This window comes from Caloenas nicobarica, chromosome 2, assembly GCF_036013445.1.
Source record: "Caloenas nicobarica isolate bCalNic1 chromosome 2, bCalNic1.hap1, whole genome shotgun sequence".
Taxonomy (NCBI): Eukaryota; Metazoa; Chordata; class Aves; order Columbiformes; family Columbidae; genus Caloenas; species Caloenas nicobarica.
In genome coordinates this window covers 27,994,080-28,013,143 of record NC_088246.1, presented here as the reverse complement: position 1 = coordinate 28,013,143, position 19,064 = coordinate 27,994,080, and the positions used below count along the sequence as shown (strand labels likewise).

The following is a 19,064-nucleotide window of genomic DNA, read 5'->3' as shown; positions in this document are numbered from 1 at the left end:
ATCCATATTGACCTAATCCATATTCCCCTACTCCCCTAACTTCACTTAGACACTCTGACAAAAGCAAGAAGGATATGGCAAGACTGCATACATGCATCTGCTGAGTGGATTTGAAGTCCCATGTTTATCTCAGCTGCTGGGAGGTGGAAAAACAGAGAAACGTTCACACTGTATCAATATTCCTGAGTTAAACTCACTTTAGCTTTTGAATGATTTTCTGTCCACCATCATTTTTGCCCCATACACAGTTTTTGTAGCAAATAACCATGCATAAATTGAGGAATCGATATACAGAATTAAGACTGTGATTACACCTTGTGATGTACATGGTTAACTGTAAAAACAGCAAAGTGTGCGTTAGTTGTTAAAGAAACAAACTGTACAAATGAAGCAGCCCACTAATTCTATGAGGTCTTTGCATTCCTCTTTATTTTTTGTTATCAAGTAGAAGGGCATGCACATGAGAATGGAAGCATCACTAGAATAATTTGCTAAAAGGTATAAAAAGCACAAAGTGAAGTGATCACGGTCACAAAACCAGATTACTGTATGATCTACCCAGCAAGCCATGGTTAATGTTGTGAGCAAATGTTTACTTTTAACTAAGGAAGACAGAAGAATTTCAGAACTGACTCTATGCAGCCGTCATTTGTGGGAGAAAAGCAGCATGAAAAAGCTGGAAATCATTAAGCTGTGTGAGCAGAGAGCTGAAATCACATAACATCTTTGGGAATCACCAAGGATGTGTTATGGCAGAAGCAGATGAAATAGCACTGAAGTTCAAAACAATTGACTGGATAAATCACCTATACCTTTTAATTTCTTCAGCCCTTACTGAAAGGTACTCAACCTAGCATATAAAGAAGGAGCAGCTAAAGCAAAAAAACACCTTTCTGCACAAGGGGACAAGCCATCTTTCATTTTATAAAGGAAAGTCTTACACTAACATTACTATTTCGTACTGAGGACTATGACACTACTGACTTGGAACACTTGTGAAACACAGAACATAACCTTCTTGAGTTTCTTTATACTACCTAATTAAAAATAAACAACACAATGTATCTTTGTCAAAGTAATTTTTCTTTTTCCACTGAAAAAATCTATAACAACATGTATTTGCCAGAGATAGGGAGAGGTGTGTGTAAAATCAGCTCAACATAACATTTTGTTCAGAGAAAATTAACTTTGATTAACATCTGTAGAAGCCTGAATGACTCCAACCAGACAGGCAGGGATTGCCTGGGCTAATGACTAGAGCTCTCTTTGCAAAGAATGACTGAACTATGCTGTACATTGCTGAAAGAGGGACTTCAACCTGAATTTATCACTTGCCAGAAGAGCAACTTGCACTCCTGCAACACATTTTCCACCTCTTGGTTTTCAGTTAGCCCTTGCTGTAAGTTCACCTTATACAGGAAAATCAGACTTGGGCTAAAAATATATTATCATATCTTGAACTATTTTATTTGCATCATAAAGCAAAGAAGCTTTTAATTCTGAAAGAAGTTTAATGACCAGCATGTTCTGGGAAACAAAGTTTACAACCAGCACTTGAAAATCCTTACTTTTACACCACATTTTGCTATTTCTGCTCGGTTTCACACTAAGCAACCAGCATTTTTCTTTCTTATATTCCAACTGCAAATTGCTTTAAGAATAGTGTACGGACCAGTAGAGTAAGGCACTACTACCAGAGAGTAAACTGTAATACTATGTATGGGAGTAGAATTGTCAGAACCCAGGTGTCAAAAGTGATCACTCTACTACAAGCAAAGGTGAAAGAATACTATGTCGACCCATGTTAAATACATCAACGCAGAATAGTCATGTCCAAGAGATGCCCTCAGCTTTTCTGAGGATAAATTTCTAGCAAAAAAAGGATTTACTTACTTCAGTGTATTCTACTTCCACCAATATTTGCAAGAGTTAAAATCAGTAGGACCAAACCTCTCAGGAGCAGTTTGGAGACCTGGACATGTAGAAAGTGCCTATTTATTATACATCAAGTCAGAAGGTAGTTAATATGAAAAACAGGAACGCAAATCCAACCAATATTTTCTTAGAGGCCTGGCAGCAAACTGTCAGATGCACGTGTGACCTCAAAACAACCTTTTGCCAGATGCCTCTTTAACCTCCTACAATTACATCAACTTCTAAAAAGACTGGTACATTTTACCATTTTCCTCCCTTGGTTATGCAAATTAAGATGTGCTTAAAAGATGGATTGAAAATGTTTAGTTCTGTGCATTTTTGTCTGTCTTAAAGCCTCAAAATAAAGCGCTCTGATACAGCAGCATGTACTTTAATTTCCTTTTTCTCCCCAGAATTAAAACTGCTGTAGAAGTTATAAAACAAGTCTTCGTCTTTCTTTTCTCCTCCCTTGGGTCAGTGTTTAAAACCAGGTAACTTTTTGAGATAGCTCTGAGTTAAGGGGCCATGACAACATTCAGCCAAAGCAATCAATAAATCACTTTTAATACGATTTACTATTTTTAAGTAAATAACTTTTTTTCTCATAAAAAGTATGTCATAAATCTTACGTTGCAATCAATAGAAGCCAATACAATGATTCATCTTATTCAGATTAAAACATGTTAGCCTGTATGCTAACATTTTAAAAAGGGCATTTTTGCTAATTAAAAAATAATCAAATGCATAGCAAAGAAGCATTATTAATGTGTTTCAGGGGCTCAAGCCTTAGAAAGCAAAAAAAAGAGAAATGTAATAGACTGAGAAGTAAGTAGGTCATGTGTAGTAAGGTGCTAAAAATACTAACATCTGATTTGTGCCTGGGAGAACTATTTTTAAAATCTAGAGTTGCACAAGTAAATGAAGAATTGAACAGCCCTTTGTCAACAAACGCATGCTTTGATGAAGCATTAAAAAAAGATTCCCTGCGTTGTACAGAATTCAGGAAAAAATATTTCCTTTAAGAAATATACCTCCTTATACAGCAAAACAATGAATTTCAGTTGTTCTGTAACCCAGTTCCTTTAATCTGCATAAGAGATGCTGACTGAGTTCACTCAACCAAATCACTACTGGCTTTCAGAATACAATCAACACATGCTTTTCAACAGTATTAATATAGCATGAAGCTTGCGCTCCTAATTATTCATGTTTTTGCATTCTGTTTTTTCCCCCTGCTGTAAAATATGCAAATTTACTGCTTTGTGTTATTTAGGTCCCACATGGGCCTCAACAGATCTGTTTGGAAGGAATTACAAGCCAACATCTAGATACATGCTGTCAACATTTCAAGCTTCATTATTTTTATTAGGTTGGAATGCCATTATAGATTTGATATTAGGCTTTAAAAAGCTTTTTATAAATCTGTCAAAAACCTACAGTCTAATAAAATGGTGTACTGATAATTACTACTGCTCCACTTTGTGTGTGTGCCTGTGTGCGTGCATGGGAGAGAAAAGCCCTACAACTCCTGAATACAAGAGAAACCCCCATCTAGCGGTATTATTGAAAAACGCAGTTTGTTTTTGTGCAAAATCAGTACCCAAGAGGATTAGTTTGACTTCATTACTGAATAAAGGGTAGCCATTACCTCCTTATGCAACCAAGGATCGCTAAAGAGGAGAGGACTGTGTCTTTGAATTACACCTCCTCCCTTTTCAGTCGACTCTGACTGTAAAATTCAGTGCCCAAATGAGCTACTAATGATTTTTAAGTATAAAGCCCAGAAAGCAGCACTTCAAGAAACAGGTCACTTAATACAGTGATGTTCTGGTGTGTATCGGAAGTGTTGACTTGCAGTGGTATAGATTGACACATCTAAAGTATTTGTTAGATAAAAAATATTTAAAGATTTCCAAATCTCATATTATTATAAAGTTAGCATAAAATATTCGTACACTTAAACAACATAATGAAATAGTAGCTTGGTTAGTGGAAGGCTGCAAGGTTGGAAATAACTACACAAGCACTTCAAGCACTTACTGTTATATAAAAAAATACGTACTATAAGCCCATTGATACAGAAAGTGAAAGGACACTGAGACACTGCTTTTTTCCATCCGGCAGAAAGCTTTGTGCATTTCTTTAATGTAATAGTATATTTTAAAACACTGCAGCAGCCCAGCCTTCCTTACTAGCACCACTAAAAGCTCCTTAAATATTAATGAAAAAAAACAATTTAGAGATTTACAGGAATCTACTACACATTACTACTGGCTCCTAGAAAACAAACAGCAGCAGCAGCAACACTAAGGTTTTACAAATCTCTTGATGCATTTAATTTTTGAAGCGTGTACACAGAGTGGAGAAACCAAAACCCTATTTGAATTGCAGTTAAAAGCTCATATGCAGTAGTCCTTTGATTTGAGAAGATCAAAATATTAAATTTTCCTTTCATAACATACTCACTCTTGAGGATTTTAAAACTGCACATTTCTCTCAGAAGCAAACATTTCAGAAGTTCTTAAAAACATATCTAGAGATTTGTATTACCAAGATTAGTATGTAAACAAATAGGTCTTTATATCATGTTGGGTAACAGTGGGGGTGACCCTTAATTCAAATATGCAATTTATCCAAATCTTCCTTCCACAATAAAAGGTACCCCAAAGACTATCTGCACGCAAAATAAATTTGTGTCAAAACTGAAACTGGAATTGAGGAGGAACAAATATATGTAAAAATGCTCTTCAGAAAAACAGAGTCAAGATTTCCAGAACTAAAGACTGACTAGTGTTGATCATTTTACTTTTTCACATCTCCAGCACAGAAGACTTCCTGATTTGTAAAGGATGTTATTTTGCAATAAAACTGCAGCTAACAGAAGGAAACTTTCAGTTGGCTGTAAATCATTCTTTTCACTCTCACAGCTGAGTGAGGATGCTCCTGTCTACAGACAAGGATGATCCCATATGAAGGAATTACAATACTGAATTAACTCAGTAATATATGTACTGAATACAGCCGAATAGGGTTCAAGTACCTCATTTAAGATAAAGCCAAAGTTTGAATGCCTTGCAGAGATTAGCTTAAGACAGTAAGCTATACGTGACCACCAACATTTTGAGATAAGATTATCTGCTATCATCCATCATAATTTATTAAACACATGTACTCTTTTTGCATCCCGTTATGTTGCTGACTTTGTCACAACATGTAGTAGTGATGACTTCTACAACATCCTGCTTCTCACGAAAAAAGTTCCTGACCTTTCCACCTTTTATCTAATATCGGTTTTCTTCTACTTTCTTAATAATGAAGAAATTTTTGCCTTATACTGTATTTCATCTCACAGGAGGAAAAAAAGCAGTTCCCACTTTGCTTTCTGTGAGGTTTTAAATGTTGGTGCAAGTCTGGCCACATTTGTTCTGTGGAGCTCCTCTTCAGGCATCAGCATTGAAACAGAAGGTACACGTTGGTTAATTTGACAGATCCAGGACTCCAAATATCACAAGTCCTTCTCCTTATTGGGAAGAGATTTCAAAACATTTAATTTCTTATGTCTATGACTATTTATATTCTCTGGAGCGGAAACATAACAGGCAAAAATCATGCTTGTTTCAATAGTGAGAAGCATAACAAGTAAGTGTTAATCCAAAATTTGCTTACTAGTTCTATATGGCCTCCAAGCACCTAGGAAAGTACAGTAAGGAAAAGGGAGGTTTACAGAGCAGGAGTGTATCTTCATTATAAAATTCCTGCCAACCCTTCTCACCATGGCCATACCCTCACTGCGTCTGTGACAGTCACACCACGCAGATGAGAATCCCATGCCTGCTCATTTTTCCTTGAGCGCTTACTCTTGGAACTTTAAAAAAATCTACACCAAAATTGTTGGATGTCAGAAAACAACCTTCAGGTGACAGTCAAATGGTCTCTATAAGTCAATAATAATACTCCCTACCACCTGTTAGAGACCCACACCTGAGGTCAAGAGCAGAGCTCTGACATAATAGCCATTAGTCAGTCTGAAAATCCATGTTAATTTATATCTAAAAAAATGAAACAGGAAGCTGTCGTAAGTTCAAGGAAGAATCAGAAGTTAAATGTTTACAAATCAGGCTTATCAGCACCAGCAACTGAGCTGCTTCTCCAAGCCATTTACTCCATTCTAATTTATGACATTAAAAGATCCCTGAAAGAAAACAAAACAAAACCCAACAACTCTTAAATCCATGAAACAGATTGGTCTTTAAAACACAATTTAAAAGTAAACAAAGTAGACTTGAACTCAGGCATGGTCTAAGGCTCAGATCAAGAGCTCCCCAGAGAACCGTGCTGCTTCCAGATGCCATCGAAAGGCAAGACGACCACCCTGCCTGTACAGCCCCGAGGTCACCACTGGGCTCAGCAGCCCCTTCCCCAGCCCCAGGGGTTTGGCTGTCCATACCCATGGCCAGCGCTGAGCACATGCATCAGGATGTGGGCAAAGAGATGGAGGAGAAGCCCCATCTCAGATCCTTGGTCCTTGCCCAAGCCATCCCACAGGGATGCCTGTGGCAGTCCATGCACCTTGGTGACCCCAGCCCCCTGACTTGACTTCCCGGCCTGGCCTCAGCTCTGCCCCCTCCCAGAGGACTTCTTCTGAGGACTCTCCACTGACTGGTCACTGTCACCAGACCTGCTCCGCTGTCCTTGCTTAGGCAACAAGGGACCACAGCCCTCATAGGCGAGGTCTCTACCCAAGCTGCTAGCCTCTCAGTGCCCTCACTCCGCTGCAGGTTCTCCTGCCCGGCGGAGACACCAGCACTTGCTGCTCCCTCACACTGGCTTACATCAAAATTTCTGGAAAAGTAACTAAAACCCTGCACATCAGCATCTTAAACTAAACCTGAAAACAAAAATAACATTCAGCAGTATTTTTTCAAAGAGCACATACAAACAATACTCTGTGATAAGTGATTTTTTTTTTTACAATGATGGTGATGGGACACTGGAACTGGTTGCCCAGAGAAGTTGTGGATGCCCCATCACTGGAAGTGTTGAAATTCAAGTTGGACAGGACTTTGAACAACGTAAGAGATGTCTCTGCCCATGACAGGCAGGTTGGACTAGATGATCTTCAAAGGCGCCTTCCAACCCAAACCATTCTGTGGTTCTGTGATATTTCCACCGTCTTCAAGCAAAAAACACTCACCAACCACTCCAGTGAAAGCATCAGCACCATGTGGATGTTTGTAGAGTTTCTGACCTTCTTGCTAAACACACATGGGAAGCAGCATTGCCGTCTCAGGTTTTCAGTTCCTGATCTGAGACTGAGATTAGAACTATGAGTCGCACGCATCTTTGAGATCTGATGGGAGATATTTAGCTGTGTGCCAAACCAAAATGCTAGCACTAACCTGCCTTCTCTTTGGCTAGCAACGGTAAGAATGGATGGTAGGCTGGAACTTATTTTATATAACGACAGCCACAAACCATGAAAAATTTCTTAAAAACTACTACTCTTCAAAATCTCCAAGCTAAATGGAAACTTACTTGTTTTCTGAATTTTGGCAAATTTGTGATCATCTGGCAACTCCCTGGAACATTTTTCATATTTCTGCAATTGATTCACTCATCAAAACCAATCACATGTGTTATGTGTATTTCATAAGTCTCTTCCCTTTTCAGAATAATAGTTCTGCTTGTTACAGAACAAGCGCCACTTTTACAGCTTCATGAACAGATGAGATGACCAGTATCTAGAAAATAAGTGAACTGGCAGGTAGATGGAAAAATGCTTTAGTCCCTGGTAGAAAACTATGTTTTATATTTATTTTGTGGGGAGTGAATTACAAATTATATTTTCTTGACTCCCACACATGCAGTGTTTGCCCCAAAAGATAAAATAGAGAATATATTTCAGCTACTATGCTGCAAAGTTGTTTTTGTTGCTTCAAGAGTTTTTATGAGTCATCTTTCTAGTCAAAGAATAGGTATTCAGATATTGAAATTCCAAATGCATGGATATTCGACAAGCAAAAGTAGATTTAAAATATTGTAATATATAATGGGAGTTGGAGGAGTTGTGAAAAAAAACAGAAAACAAACAAAAGATCCTCAAGATTTGAAAGGGTAATAGCTCTGATGGTTCTTTCTCAATTAAGTTTTGAATCGTCTTCCCTTTTTTTCAAGTAGCAGATGATACAGAAAGATATTAGAATAATTAAATATTGTTAGGAAAATCACAGTCCAATTATCTATATTTAACTGTGATGCTCAGTACTCTCACTACATTACTGAATAGGTTTCTTTCATACTATAATGGACATGGCATTTGATTCTTTCTTGATAAGGCTCATCCAGACTTCCAGTAAAGACTCCTGGCTGTCCTTATCAGTGCTGCACAGTGTGAACAATCTTGCAGGGGACTTGTGACAGACAAGCTCTCCTGACCACAACAGTGGGAATCAGAAGCAAGCACCCCCTGAGGATGTATTTTTCCTCTTCTTTCTCTGGGAAAGAAAAGCAAAACACTTCCTCCCATGTCCACAGAGTATCAGCAGACTAGGCTTTTAGTTCTTATATGTTTTCAATGAAAGACTGGGTGTAGAAACCAACTTACAACATAAGAAATTAAATTCTCACTCCCTTCAAGAGTGTCCACTGCCTACAGCAGTATTCACACTAATAGTCCTATAATCCTACTGAGATTTGTTAAAGACATTGAGTGCTGGTATTCTAGAAGATTTTATACTGAAGTTTAAAAAACTGTCAGAACCTTAGATCTGAATAATAAAAAAGTAACTAGCAGAATAGCTAGGTGTTGTGGTTTGGTTTTGCCCTTTTTTTGGACTCTCACTATTCCTAGACAAACAAAACTTCTAGGTAAGTATGTACTCAAGTGCTGACCTATAATTCTGTAGTGAAATCTATCTAACAAGATAGTGATGTGCTCCACTGACAAGGTTGACAGCAATTCTTTTGCCCAGTAAAAGTTAGTTAAGATGAAATTACAGTTCATTTCATTGCAAGTTGCTAAGTTAACTTCCATTTGAGCAAAAAATCATAACAAACAGAAATAAAACAAGAGAAGATTCAAGGAAAATCGACGGTTCTTAAGGTTATATTTAACAAATTAATTTAATATGAATTTAGAGGAACAAAGTTTTAATAGTCACTGACAGCATTTAAGGAAAAAGGAATGACGTTAAACTGAATGCAGAATGAGGCCCAGAAATTGTGGAACATAAGCAGCTTCTGGGTACAGAACTCAAACTCTTGGCTTATTACAGAATTTTAAACTCTAAATGATCTCCAGACTTTTTTGGGGCAATAATGTCTCTCCTTTGACCCGCCCACAATGCAAGTGCTGGAGTGATTTGATGTGACCATCAAAACCAGTGCAGATGAACAAAATGTAATGGAAGGCAACCATGAAACATGACAACACAGAGTCACAGATGTGAAACCAGATTTGTTTTAATAGAGAACTATTACAAAGAATGTAAATAAGTTATCCTCAGAAAGAGTTCCAAAAGTCTCTCATATTGTTAGATTTTTATAATCTAGAGGCTTTCGTGACTTGAAAATGCTCAAGAAGAACTAACAAAAAGTAAGAACGAGTCAGTAAATCAGAGCAGCAGAAGCGGAATATTGATGATGACAGATTTACAAGGAGGAAAACACAAATTTTCAAGAGGAAAAAGAAAAGGATCAGTTACAGCACGACAGCAATAAATTCTTTATCTTCTGCACGCTTGAGCCATCCTATATGCCCATGAAAGAGCCTGACTAAAGCTCCAAGTTTAGCCAGTTCACAGGTGAGTACACTTCAGATCAGTTTTTGAATAACAAAAAGACTTGGAACACCTTAAACTGCCTAATTTTCATCAAACTAAGAAAAAGCCAGATTCTGAGACAGAACATCAACATTTGCCATCTGAATAGAAATACACAGATGCTTCTTGGCTTCTAATATAAAAAGACTTTGGAAGTAACACTAAAAGGAAGAATCTTGAAAAACAAACAGTCATCTAATGACTGCAATAAGATATTTTCTTCCCACAACTCTAATCATAAAGCTAGAAGCCTCAACTTAGAGCATTCTTGTTTTGGAAGGACATAACTTCTCCTTGCTTGCAATATGAGAGGAAAATAAGAAACTACATTTTCAGTGCTCTTGAATAAGAGTTCGTACCTATGGAAATAAAACTTCAGCTATGTAGTCCAAATGATGAGACTAGGAATATTAATTCCTTCAGGAAAGGTAAGAATTCCAAACAATTTTTATCATGGCTTCTTTTAACATTTCATTTGGTCTAAGCACTTTAAACGAATGTTTACATTCCAAAGATTACAAGAATCACTTTATACAGAAGTGCCACTTACCCACAATGACAAATCCATCTGCCTCTCTCTCTGGCACTGTAACCTTCTTTGAATCTTGACTTTTTCGGAAGAAGCTGAACATAACCTCTTTTTTTTTTTTTTCTTCTAGGTCGTTATCTAAAATGAAGAAAAAATGTGTTAAATAAATATAAAATAACAGAATTTACCATAAGAAGTTCACGCTATGCCAAAGGCCACGTACATGATATTACAGCTTAGTCTTTATCACCAGATTTGAAATATCGTGCATTTGTATGTTAGACAGATTACCTTGTGATGTAACAATTGACTTCAATAGGCAAAAAGAGAATGAAGTATAAAAGACTTTTCCATAAAGTTTTGAATGGACTGGAAGCATTAAAAAAAGCAAACCAACAAACAAAAAATCCCTACCAAGAAATCAACCAAAAAAACCAAAACTTCAGCCTTTCTGAAGGAAAGTGAAAGAAGGAAACACCTTTCAGCATTTATCCATCGCATTTCCATATTTTTGTGCTACTTTGAATTGTTGTTTCACCAACTTTCTCAGCAGAGTTAGTTATAAAGCATCTAAACTTTGAAGCCCAAAACATGATCCTATAAAAAGTGCAGCTTTACAATGCAGGAATACCTGAATGAAGCAAACTGCAAGAGAGATTTTCAGTTTTAAGTGTCTGCGCATCAATTAAAAAGACCAACCCACCCACTCCTACAATATTAGCATAGTATCTATTTTCATTTTTCCCGTTTGCAATCTTAGAGACAGATTAACACTTGGGTGTATTTGATTAACAGTTACCACTGATTCTCTTAAAAGAAACTGCAACAAAATGATATATTACAAATTTTTTCACAACAATAATTCATTAAAAGAATCTTCCAAAGCAGCTAAGATCTCTGAGTTCAAAACAGCTAGAACAAAACAAGGAAACCAGTGGGATAAAAACAACAACTGCAAAAGATTATGGCCAGTATGTATTCTCTCAAGACTGGAATATTACATGGAAGCAATTCTGAATAACTTAGAAAGGATAAATTCATGTTAAAAGCTTCACAAGCACTAGCCAGAAGATGGGCAATTGGGCCAGCTTTTACAAAATTATGTCCTATGAACCACCCCATAAACATGGATACATCACAAAACAATCTTCTAACCAAACTAATCATTCTGAACTTTAAGACGTAGACCCAAGGAAGCTTCTCTTCTTCCAAGAAAAGTTATAAGAAAAGCCTCATAAGCGTCACTCTTGTGAAGAACAACCAACAGAACTATACAAAGCACATATTCACAAGTTCAGCTCACAGAGAGGACTGCCCATATACCACCACCTACTTTCTATTTTCTACCCAGATGGCACCAGTGAAAGCAGCAGCTGAGAGTGTCCCCAGCCTCCTCCCGCCACAGCGCTGGGACAACGAGCCAAGAGCAGCAGCCGCCTCCTGTCCCCGAGCGCCGAACTCGGACCACTGGACCACACCAGCCCATGCAGCAGCCTGTGGTCTGGCTGAAACACGCTGCGTGCCAAGCGCAGAGAGGAAAGTTTCAATAAACTCTAATGCCAATGTAAAATCGGTAAAAAATGGAGTAACGTAATTTCAAGTTCGAAGTAGAGTTTGAGGAGCAGAATACTGATTTACTTTGCGGACACCAACATTTAAAGGAGAAGGGACTGACAAACTGATAGCAACGTCTAATATACACTTCCAACAGAGGAAATGAGTCCAGTCTAAAGAAAAGAGGTGCACAGCGTCAAGTTTCAAGAACATTATTTCACACTAAATTTAACAAATAAGAATCTTTAGAGGGTGGCAAAGAGTGCTACCATGCAGTGTTTGGATTAATAAATAAATAAATAAATCCTGGATTAATCATTTGCTAGAATTCCTCGCTTCCCATCCAAATATTCACGGTACCGTAAGCAAGACTTTTTTTCTCCTAGTCAGTGACCTGTAGCAATTAGCTGCGCAGTCAACACTGAGTATTCACCAGATATAAACTGCCTCACAGTCTGCTTTTAAAAGCGATAGCAAACACTTCCATACTTGATTTCACGGAAAGTCCTATATGAAGTGTAAGCACTGGCTTTCAGGAATTGTACATAAATAGAACATGGCAAAAGCAGCAACGATTCAAACTGTGGCCTGATACTTGAGACTTAAAGACTGGATATCCCGCCGGCTGGCCAGTTACTGCTTGCTTATGCTGATGCAGTTCAATTTCTAGCAACCAAATAAACGACACCAATGTACACAAGAACAGAACAAACCACCCAGTCCCAGATATGCAGCAATTAAAAGAAAATGTTACTTATCTGCATTTTGTTCCTTTTTTGCTTGTTTTCCTATCTTACCATGTGAAATACTGATATTTCCAGTTCTGTGGAGATTACACAGTAGGAACTCCTAATTACCTCATTTATTCCTTACCTTCCCCCACACCCAGGCTCAACACATGGCGCCAGCAGCATATTCCTTTTTCAGCCCTCAGGGAATAAGCCTTCTCCTGCTACCAATTAGGGTTGTCAGTCCCATAGCTCAAGTGGTAAAAACCTGTGCTGTAATGCTCAAGAGTCAGGTTTCTGCTCCGATGATGTATGAAGGAGAGGCAGTTGTGGAACAGTTTAAAACGCAATTTTACCTTCATCTTAAGTGTGCAACAACAAGAAGCAAAACCAAGCTGATGTATAAAATCTTACAGGTAGCTTTGGTAAAGGCTCAGATTCCAGTCAGCCACTTCAGGTGCCAGAGCTGAAGTCGCTCCAATCACATTTTTTTCTCTTTGAGTTCTGCATTATTGTACAGTTTTCAGCTCTATCACACACTGTTCTCCTTTCTTGCAAAGAGAAAAGCATCTTAATCAGTATATACGTGGCACAAAAGAGTTTTACAGGAAACCATGCATTTGTCGTCTTTTAAATCCTGCATATTTAACGTAGCTAAACTTCACTGCTTAAAAGACAACATACATTTTAATTCAGAGTAGATTCACAATCAGTACAATTTGATCTAGCCAAATTAATGTTACAACCACTTTCACATACTAGGTTTTTTCCTTTCCTTGATAGAAGGCAGCCCGAGTATCCCATTTTGTTCTAAACCCCACAAAATCCATTTATCTATACACATGACACTTGATCTTTACTTTGGAGTTTTCAGTTTCTGAAGTAGCTTTAACTTAATTCCACTGCTGGCAGCATTGCTCAAACAGAAAACAAAACAAGCAAAAAAAAAACCCATACATCCTTTTGCTTGAAGCAGAGAAACAAACAAAGCAAACAAAAGTATCCTCTAAGCTCAGGCCTCAAATTCTTAGGCTGTTAAAACCAGGGGACCAGCAGTAACAAAATAGCGTATGTTGTGTTTTGTTATTGTGAATGTCGGGGAAGTGGTAGGAATTCACATGTTAAAAAAGACTTAACATGCTCAGTGAGGCTGTTTCCTTCTCCGGGTGTTCACCACTTAGAAACAAAACTTGTACTTGCAGGTCTTACAGGTCTGAGTAATCACTGTGGAGGAAGGAGATTGCCAGCTACTACTTGCAACATTTCAGTACCTTTGAACATAATACTACGTTTAAACTAAATAACAAAGAATGACTAAAAAAAAAAAGAAGAGGGGCACAGAAGCAAAAAGTAGACCTGCATACAGTATGGCATAGGTAAAAGAAAAGCTGTAGGCCCGCAATGCTGAGACGTCTGTGGTATTTGGTCACTTAAGAATTTTATCAAACATGGTACTTCAAAAGTAAACATAAATCTCTTCAGCAACGGGAAATGCAACCACTAAATTTCTTGAATTACATGTTAAAAACAGAACAAAGCCCCTGTCCAACAAAGAAACACAGAGCTGAATGGAAACACTCGTGCTCTTGAAGATAAGAACACAGGTTAAGCACTTGCAGAATCAGGCTGGAGTTTTACTATTTGTAGATAAGATGAGGTTTCAGTTAACGAAAGCTGAGAACAACTGGTTTCTGCACAAGTTTCATTTCAGAGTAAAAATTAAATTTGAAGTTTGTGGACCTGGATGCATGGTCACACAGACTAGGGGAAAAAAAAGCACTTAGTTGTGGGGGTTTTTTTAAAGCTGTCAGCACAAAAATCACAGAAAATATACCCGCCATTCAGAGGCAGCACCACGTTCCTGTGGCAATTTCTCCTATAAAGCATAGCACTTTTCCCTTCCAGATGGGATTAATTTCATTTCTATAGGAGACCTGAAATTGAATTCACTGCCTAAAGATAAAAATCTCCCTTGGTAGGAATATGCAATTCCCTTCTCCTCATGTTTCCTCCTCACCAAAAAGTGAACACAATTTTTTCTTTCTCCAATCTCAGTCGCTGATAGTAAAGAATAATGCTTTTGGCACTGCTTCAGTCATTAACAAGTAACTCAGTGCGAACTATAGCAATTCTGCGAGGCTGCAAGAAATATTTTGTCTTTCTGTGAGGCTCTGAGAACATACGTGGGATGGGACAAAGATGAGTTACAGAGCTGCACAAAGGAGTTAATTTATTCCTCCTGCATTTTGTCAGTCTCCTTTGACAAGAAGTATGGGTGACCTTTGAGCCAAACCAATATGTTACATCCAATAAAATTTTTCTATACAATGAAGATCCTAGCATTTTAGCATTACTTTTCAGCTTTTGTGTATTCACAAGTGTTCGGGGGAGAAAGGTAATCTAATATTAAAAACCTCGAAGATGCAGACTGAGATAAAGAGAAGATGCCCAGGAATACAGCAAAGCAGAATTGCAGTGGCACTGTCAGTAACTACATAAATGATGAAACACGGTCAGAACAAGACACAAAACTGACCTTAAAGAAAGAACCAGAATAATTTCACATTGAGCAGTTTAAGCTATGTAATCTACGGAAGTGGCAAGAGAGAGTAGTAGAGCAATTCTCTCTTCTATAGCATCTGCTGTGGTTCTCCAATGAAGCAGCAATCAGAAAAAGAGCAAGATGTTTACAGCACTGTACAACCTTGCTTATGACATGAAAACAAACAATTTAAGAGTCAAGAACCTGCACATCGAAAAGATTTCTCTGTGACACCAAAAGAAGAGTTTAAAAGGTTTTGACATAGTGTAAGTTACTATTTGAAGAAAAAAAAATACAACAGTTTTTTTTATCTGGCATTAACATTAATCATATTGCTTTAGTTTGTGCTTCTTGAAAGCAGAAAAAAGGAAAATAAGTGTCAAGAAGAACAAATACAAAAAAAACCCCAAAACCCACACATATAACAAAACTCTAACAAAGACTTCTTTTACAAAATTTAAGGGAAGCAGAAATACCAGTTCTCTTTTGACTGCAAACCTTAAACAGCAGCTAAGCATGATACGGACATATATTTGTAAGAACTTCTACAGTGTGTTTTTCTAACAGCTGACCCTTCAAGTGTGGCAGACAAAATAGCCCTAGAAGAACCACTTTGCAGCAGCCTGCTGCATCTTGCTCCAACTGTTAGGTTAATGATTTCTTTAAAATCTCTGAAGATATGCTAAGGAGATGAGCGTATTTTCTTGCAAATAAACTACTGAAAAGGTGAATGGCACAGTGACACTGAGGAGATGACAACCAGCTACTCCCCACCGAAGATATAACCCCACAGCACTCCCCGGCCACATGCTCCTTCTGCACAGCTTCTGGCAGTAGGTTGCTTCCCTGGCAAGCTGGTTCGGCTTCCCGAACCACCACAACACGAACCCAGCCAACTAACGAAAACCGCTTGGTGCTGGTTAGCAAGCTGAACCCGCAGCTGGTTAGAAGAGACAGCACATACATAGGCGGTGTTGGGTTTTCCCTTTCAAGCCAGGGCAGAGTTAGATTTTCTCAACTATTTCCTGAAACACTGGTCCTAGAAATGGAAACGAAACCACAGAACCACAGAAGGGGTGGGGTTGGAAGGGACCCCCGAAGGTCATCTTGTCCTACCCCCTGCTCAAGCAGGGCCACCTAGAACTGGTTGCCAAGGGCCAGATGGCTTTTGAGTATCTCCAAGGTTGGAGACTCCACAACCTCCCTGGGCAACCTGTGCCAGTGCTCGGTCACTTTCACAGCAAAAAAGTGTTTCCTGATGTTCAAACAGAACATCCTGTGTTCTAGTTTGTGCCCATTGCCTCTGGTTCTGTCACTGGGCACAACTGAAAAAAAACTGGCTCCATTCTCTTTGCACCCTCCCTTCAGGTATTATACATGTTAATAACATCCCTCCCAAGCCTTCTCTTCTTTAGGCTAAACAGTCCCAGCTCTCTCAGCCCTTCACAGAATCACAGAATCACAGAATGTTAGGGATTGGAAGGGACCTCGAAAGATCGTCTAGTCCAATCCCCCTGCCGGAGCAGGAACACCTAGGTGAGGTTACACAGGAAGGCGTCCAGGCAGGTTTTGAATGTCTCCAGAGAAGGAGAATCCACAACCTCCCTGGGCAGCCTGTTCCAGTGTTCCGTCACCCTCACTGAGAAGTAGTTTCTTCTCAAATTTAAGTGGAACCTCTTGTGTTCCAGCTTGAACCCATTACCCCTTGTCTTACTGTTGGTTGTCACCGAGAAGAGCCTGGCTCCATCCTCGTGACACCCACCCTTTATATATTTATAAACATTGATGAGGTCACCCCTCAGTCTCCTCTTCTCCAAGCTAAAGAGACCCAGCTCCCTCAGCCTTTCCTCATAAGGGGGATGCTCCACTCCCTTAATCATCTTTGTGGCCCTGCGCTGGACTCTCTCCAGCAGTTCCCTGTCCTTCTTGAACCGAGGGGGCCAGAACTGGACACAATATTCCAGATGAGGTCTCACCAGGGCAGAGTAGAGGGGAAGGAGAACCTCTCTCGACCTGCTAACCACCCCCCTTCTAATCCACCCCAGGATGCCATTGGCCTTCTTGGCCACAAGGGCACAGTGCTGGCTCATGGTCATCCTGCTGTCCACCAGGACCCCCAGGTCCCTTTCCCCTACACTGCTCTCTAATAGGTCATTCCCCAACCTGTACTGGAACGTGGGGTTGTTCCTGCCCAGATGCAAGACTCTACATTTTCCCTTGTTATATTTCATTAAATTTTTCCCCGCCCAACTCTCTAGCCTGTCCAGATCTCGCTGGATGGCAGCTCAGCCCTCTGGTGTGTCAGCCACTCCTACCAGCTTGGTGTCCTTCCTCATATGTGACACACTCCAGTCCCTTCATCATCTTTGTGGCCTTTCCCTGGACTGCCTCCAGTAAGTCCACATCTCTCTTGCACCCAGAACTTGGACCTAGCACTTGAGCCTCACCAGTGCTGAGCAGTAGGGTAGGATCACCTGCATCGGCTTGCTGGCAACACTACAGCTAATGCACTCCAGGACAGCATTAGCCACCTTTGCTGCAAGAGCAATCAGGAGGAACATCTCCATGCTAGGGACTGTTGGGGAGGACCTACAGAAAAAGGCAAGATGTGTGGTAGGAACACCATGTCCAGATACTAGCTCTGTCTCACATCCATCAGTTGCTCTAACCCTGGAGTGCAAGCTCTTTAATGGTGAAATTAAATCAAATGAATAGAGTAGAATAGAACAGTTCAGTTGGAATGGACCTACAATGATCACCCAGTCCAACTGCCTGACCAATTCAGGGCTGACCAAAAGCTAAAGCATGTTATGAAGGGCATTGTCCAAGTGCCTCTTAAAAACTGACAGGCCTGGGACATTGACCACCTCTCTGGGAAGCCTGTTCCAGTGTTTGACCACCCTCTCAGTAAAGAAATGCTTCCTAATATCATAGAATCAGAATAGAATCATTAATCATTTCAGTTGGAAGAGACCCTCAGGATCATTCAGTCCAACCATAACCTAACTCTAGCACTAAACCATGTCCCTAAGAACCTCGTCTAAATGCCTTTTAAACACCTCCAGGGATGGTGACTCCACCACCTCCCTGGGCAGCCTGTTCCAATGCCTGGCAAGCCTTTCTGCGAAGAATTTTTTTCTAAAATCAAGTCTAAACCTCCCCTGGAGCAACTTGAGGCCATTTCCTCTTGTCCTATCACCACCCAGCCTAAACCTCCCCCAGCACAGTTCTGAACCATTCCCACACGTCCTGTCACTGGATACCAGGGAGAAGAGTTCAGCACCTCCCCAGAGTCACAGAATCACAGAATGTTAGGGATTAGAAGGGACCTCAAAAGATCATCTAGTCCAATCCCCCTGCCGGAGCAGGAACACCTAGGTGAGGTTACACAGGAAGGCGTCCAGGCGGGTTTTGAATGTCTCCAGAGGAGAATCCACAACCTCCCTGGGCAGCCTGTTCCAGTGTTCCGTCACCCTCACTGAGAAGAAGTTTCTTCTCATATTTAAGTGGAACCTCCTGTGTTCCAGTTTGGACCCATTGCCCCTTGTCCTATTATCGGTTGTCACCGAGAAGAGCCTGGCTCCATCCTCGTGACACCCACCCTTTATATATTTATAAACATTAATGAGGTCACCCCTCAGTCTCCTCTTCTCCAAGCTAAAGAGACCCAGCTCCCTCAGCCTTTCCTCATAAGGGAGATGATCCACTCCCTTCATCATCTTTGTGGCCCTGCGCTGGACTCTCTCCAGCAGTTCCCTGCCCTTCTTGAACTGAGGGGCCCAGAACTGGACACAATATTCCAGATGAGGTCTCACCAGGGCAGAGTAGAGGGGAAGGAGAACCTCTCTCGACCTACCCCTCCTTTTCTCCAAGCTAGGCAAGCCCAAAGTCCTCTGCCACGCCTCACAGGACATTTTGCCCAGCCCTTTCACCGTTAGGGGAGGGGAAATAAAGGGTGATTTAGGAAAAAATGATTC

At 39.9% G+C, this 19,064-nt stretch overlaps 1 protein-coding gene across 1 annotated transcript in view; it reads right to left on the bottom strand.

Moving 5' to 3' along the window:
- The window catches only part of UMAD1 (UBAP1-MVB12-associated (UMA) domain containing 1), an 81,335-nt gene that overhangs the window by 62,053 nt on the left and 218 nt on the right, over positions 1 to 19,064 (bottom strand). The window contains exon 2 of the mRNA XM_065629349.1: positions 10,285 to 10,401. Within this exon, the coding sequence (XP_065485421.1) occupies positions 10,285 to 10,366 (82 nt within the window). The 5' untranslated portion in view covers positions 10,367 to 10,401. The remainder of the gene's footprint in view (positions 1 to 10,284; positions 10,402 to 19,064) is intronic.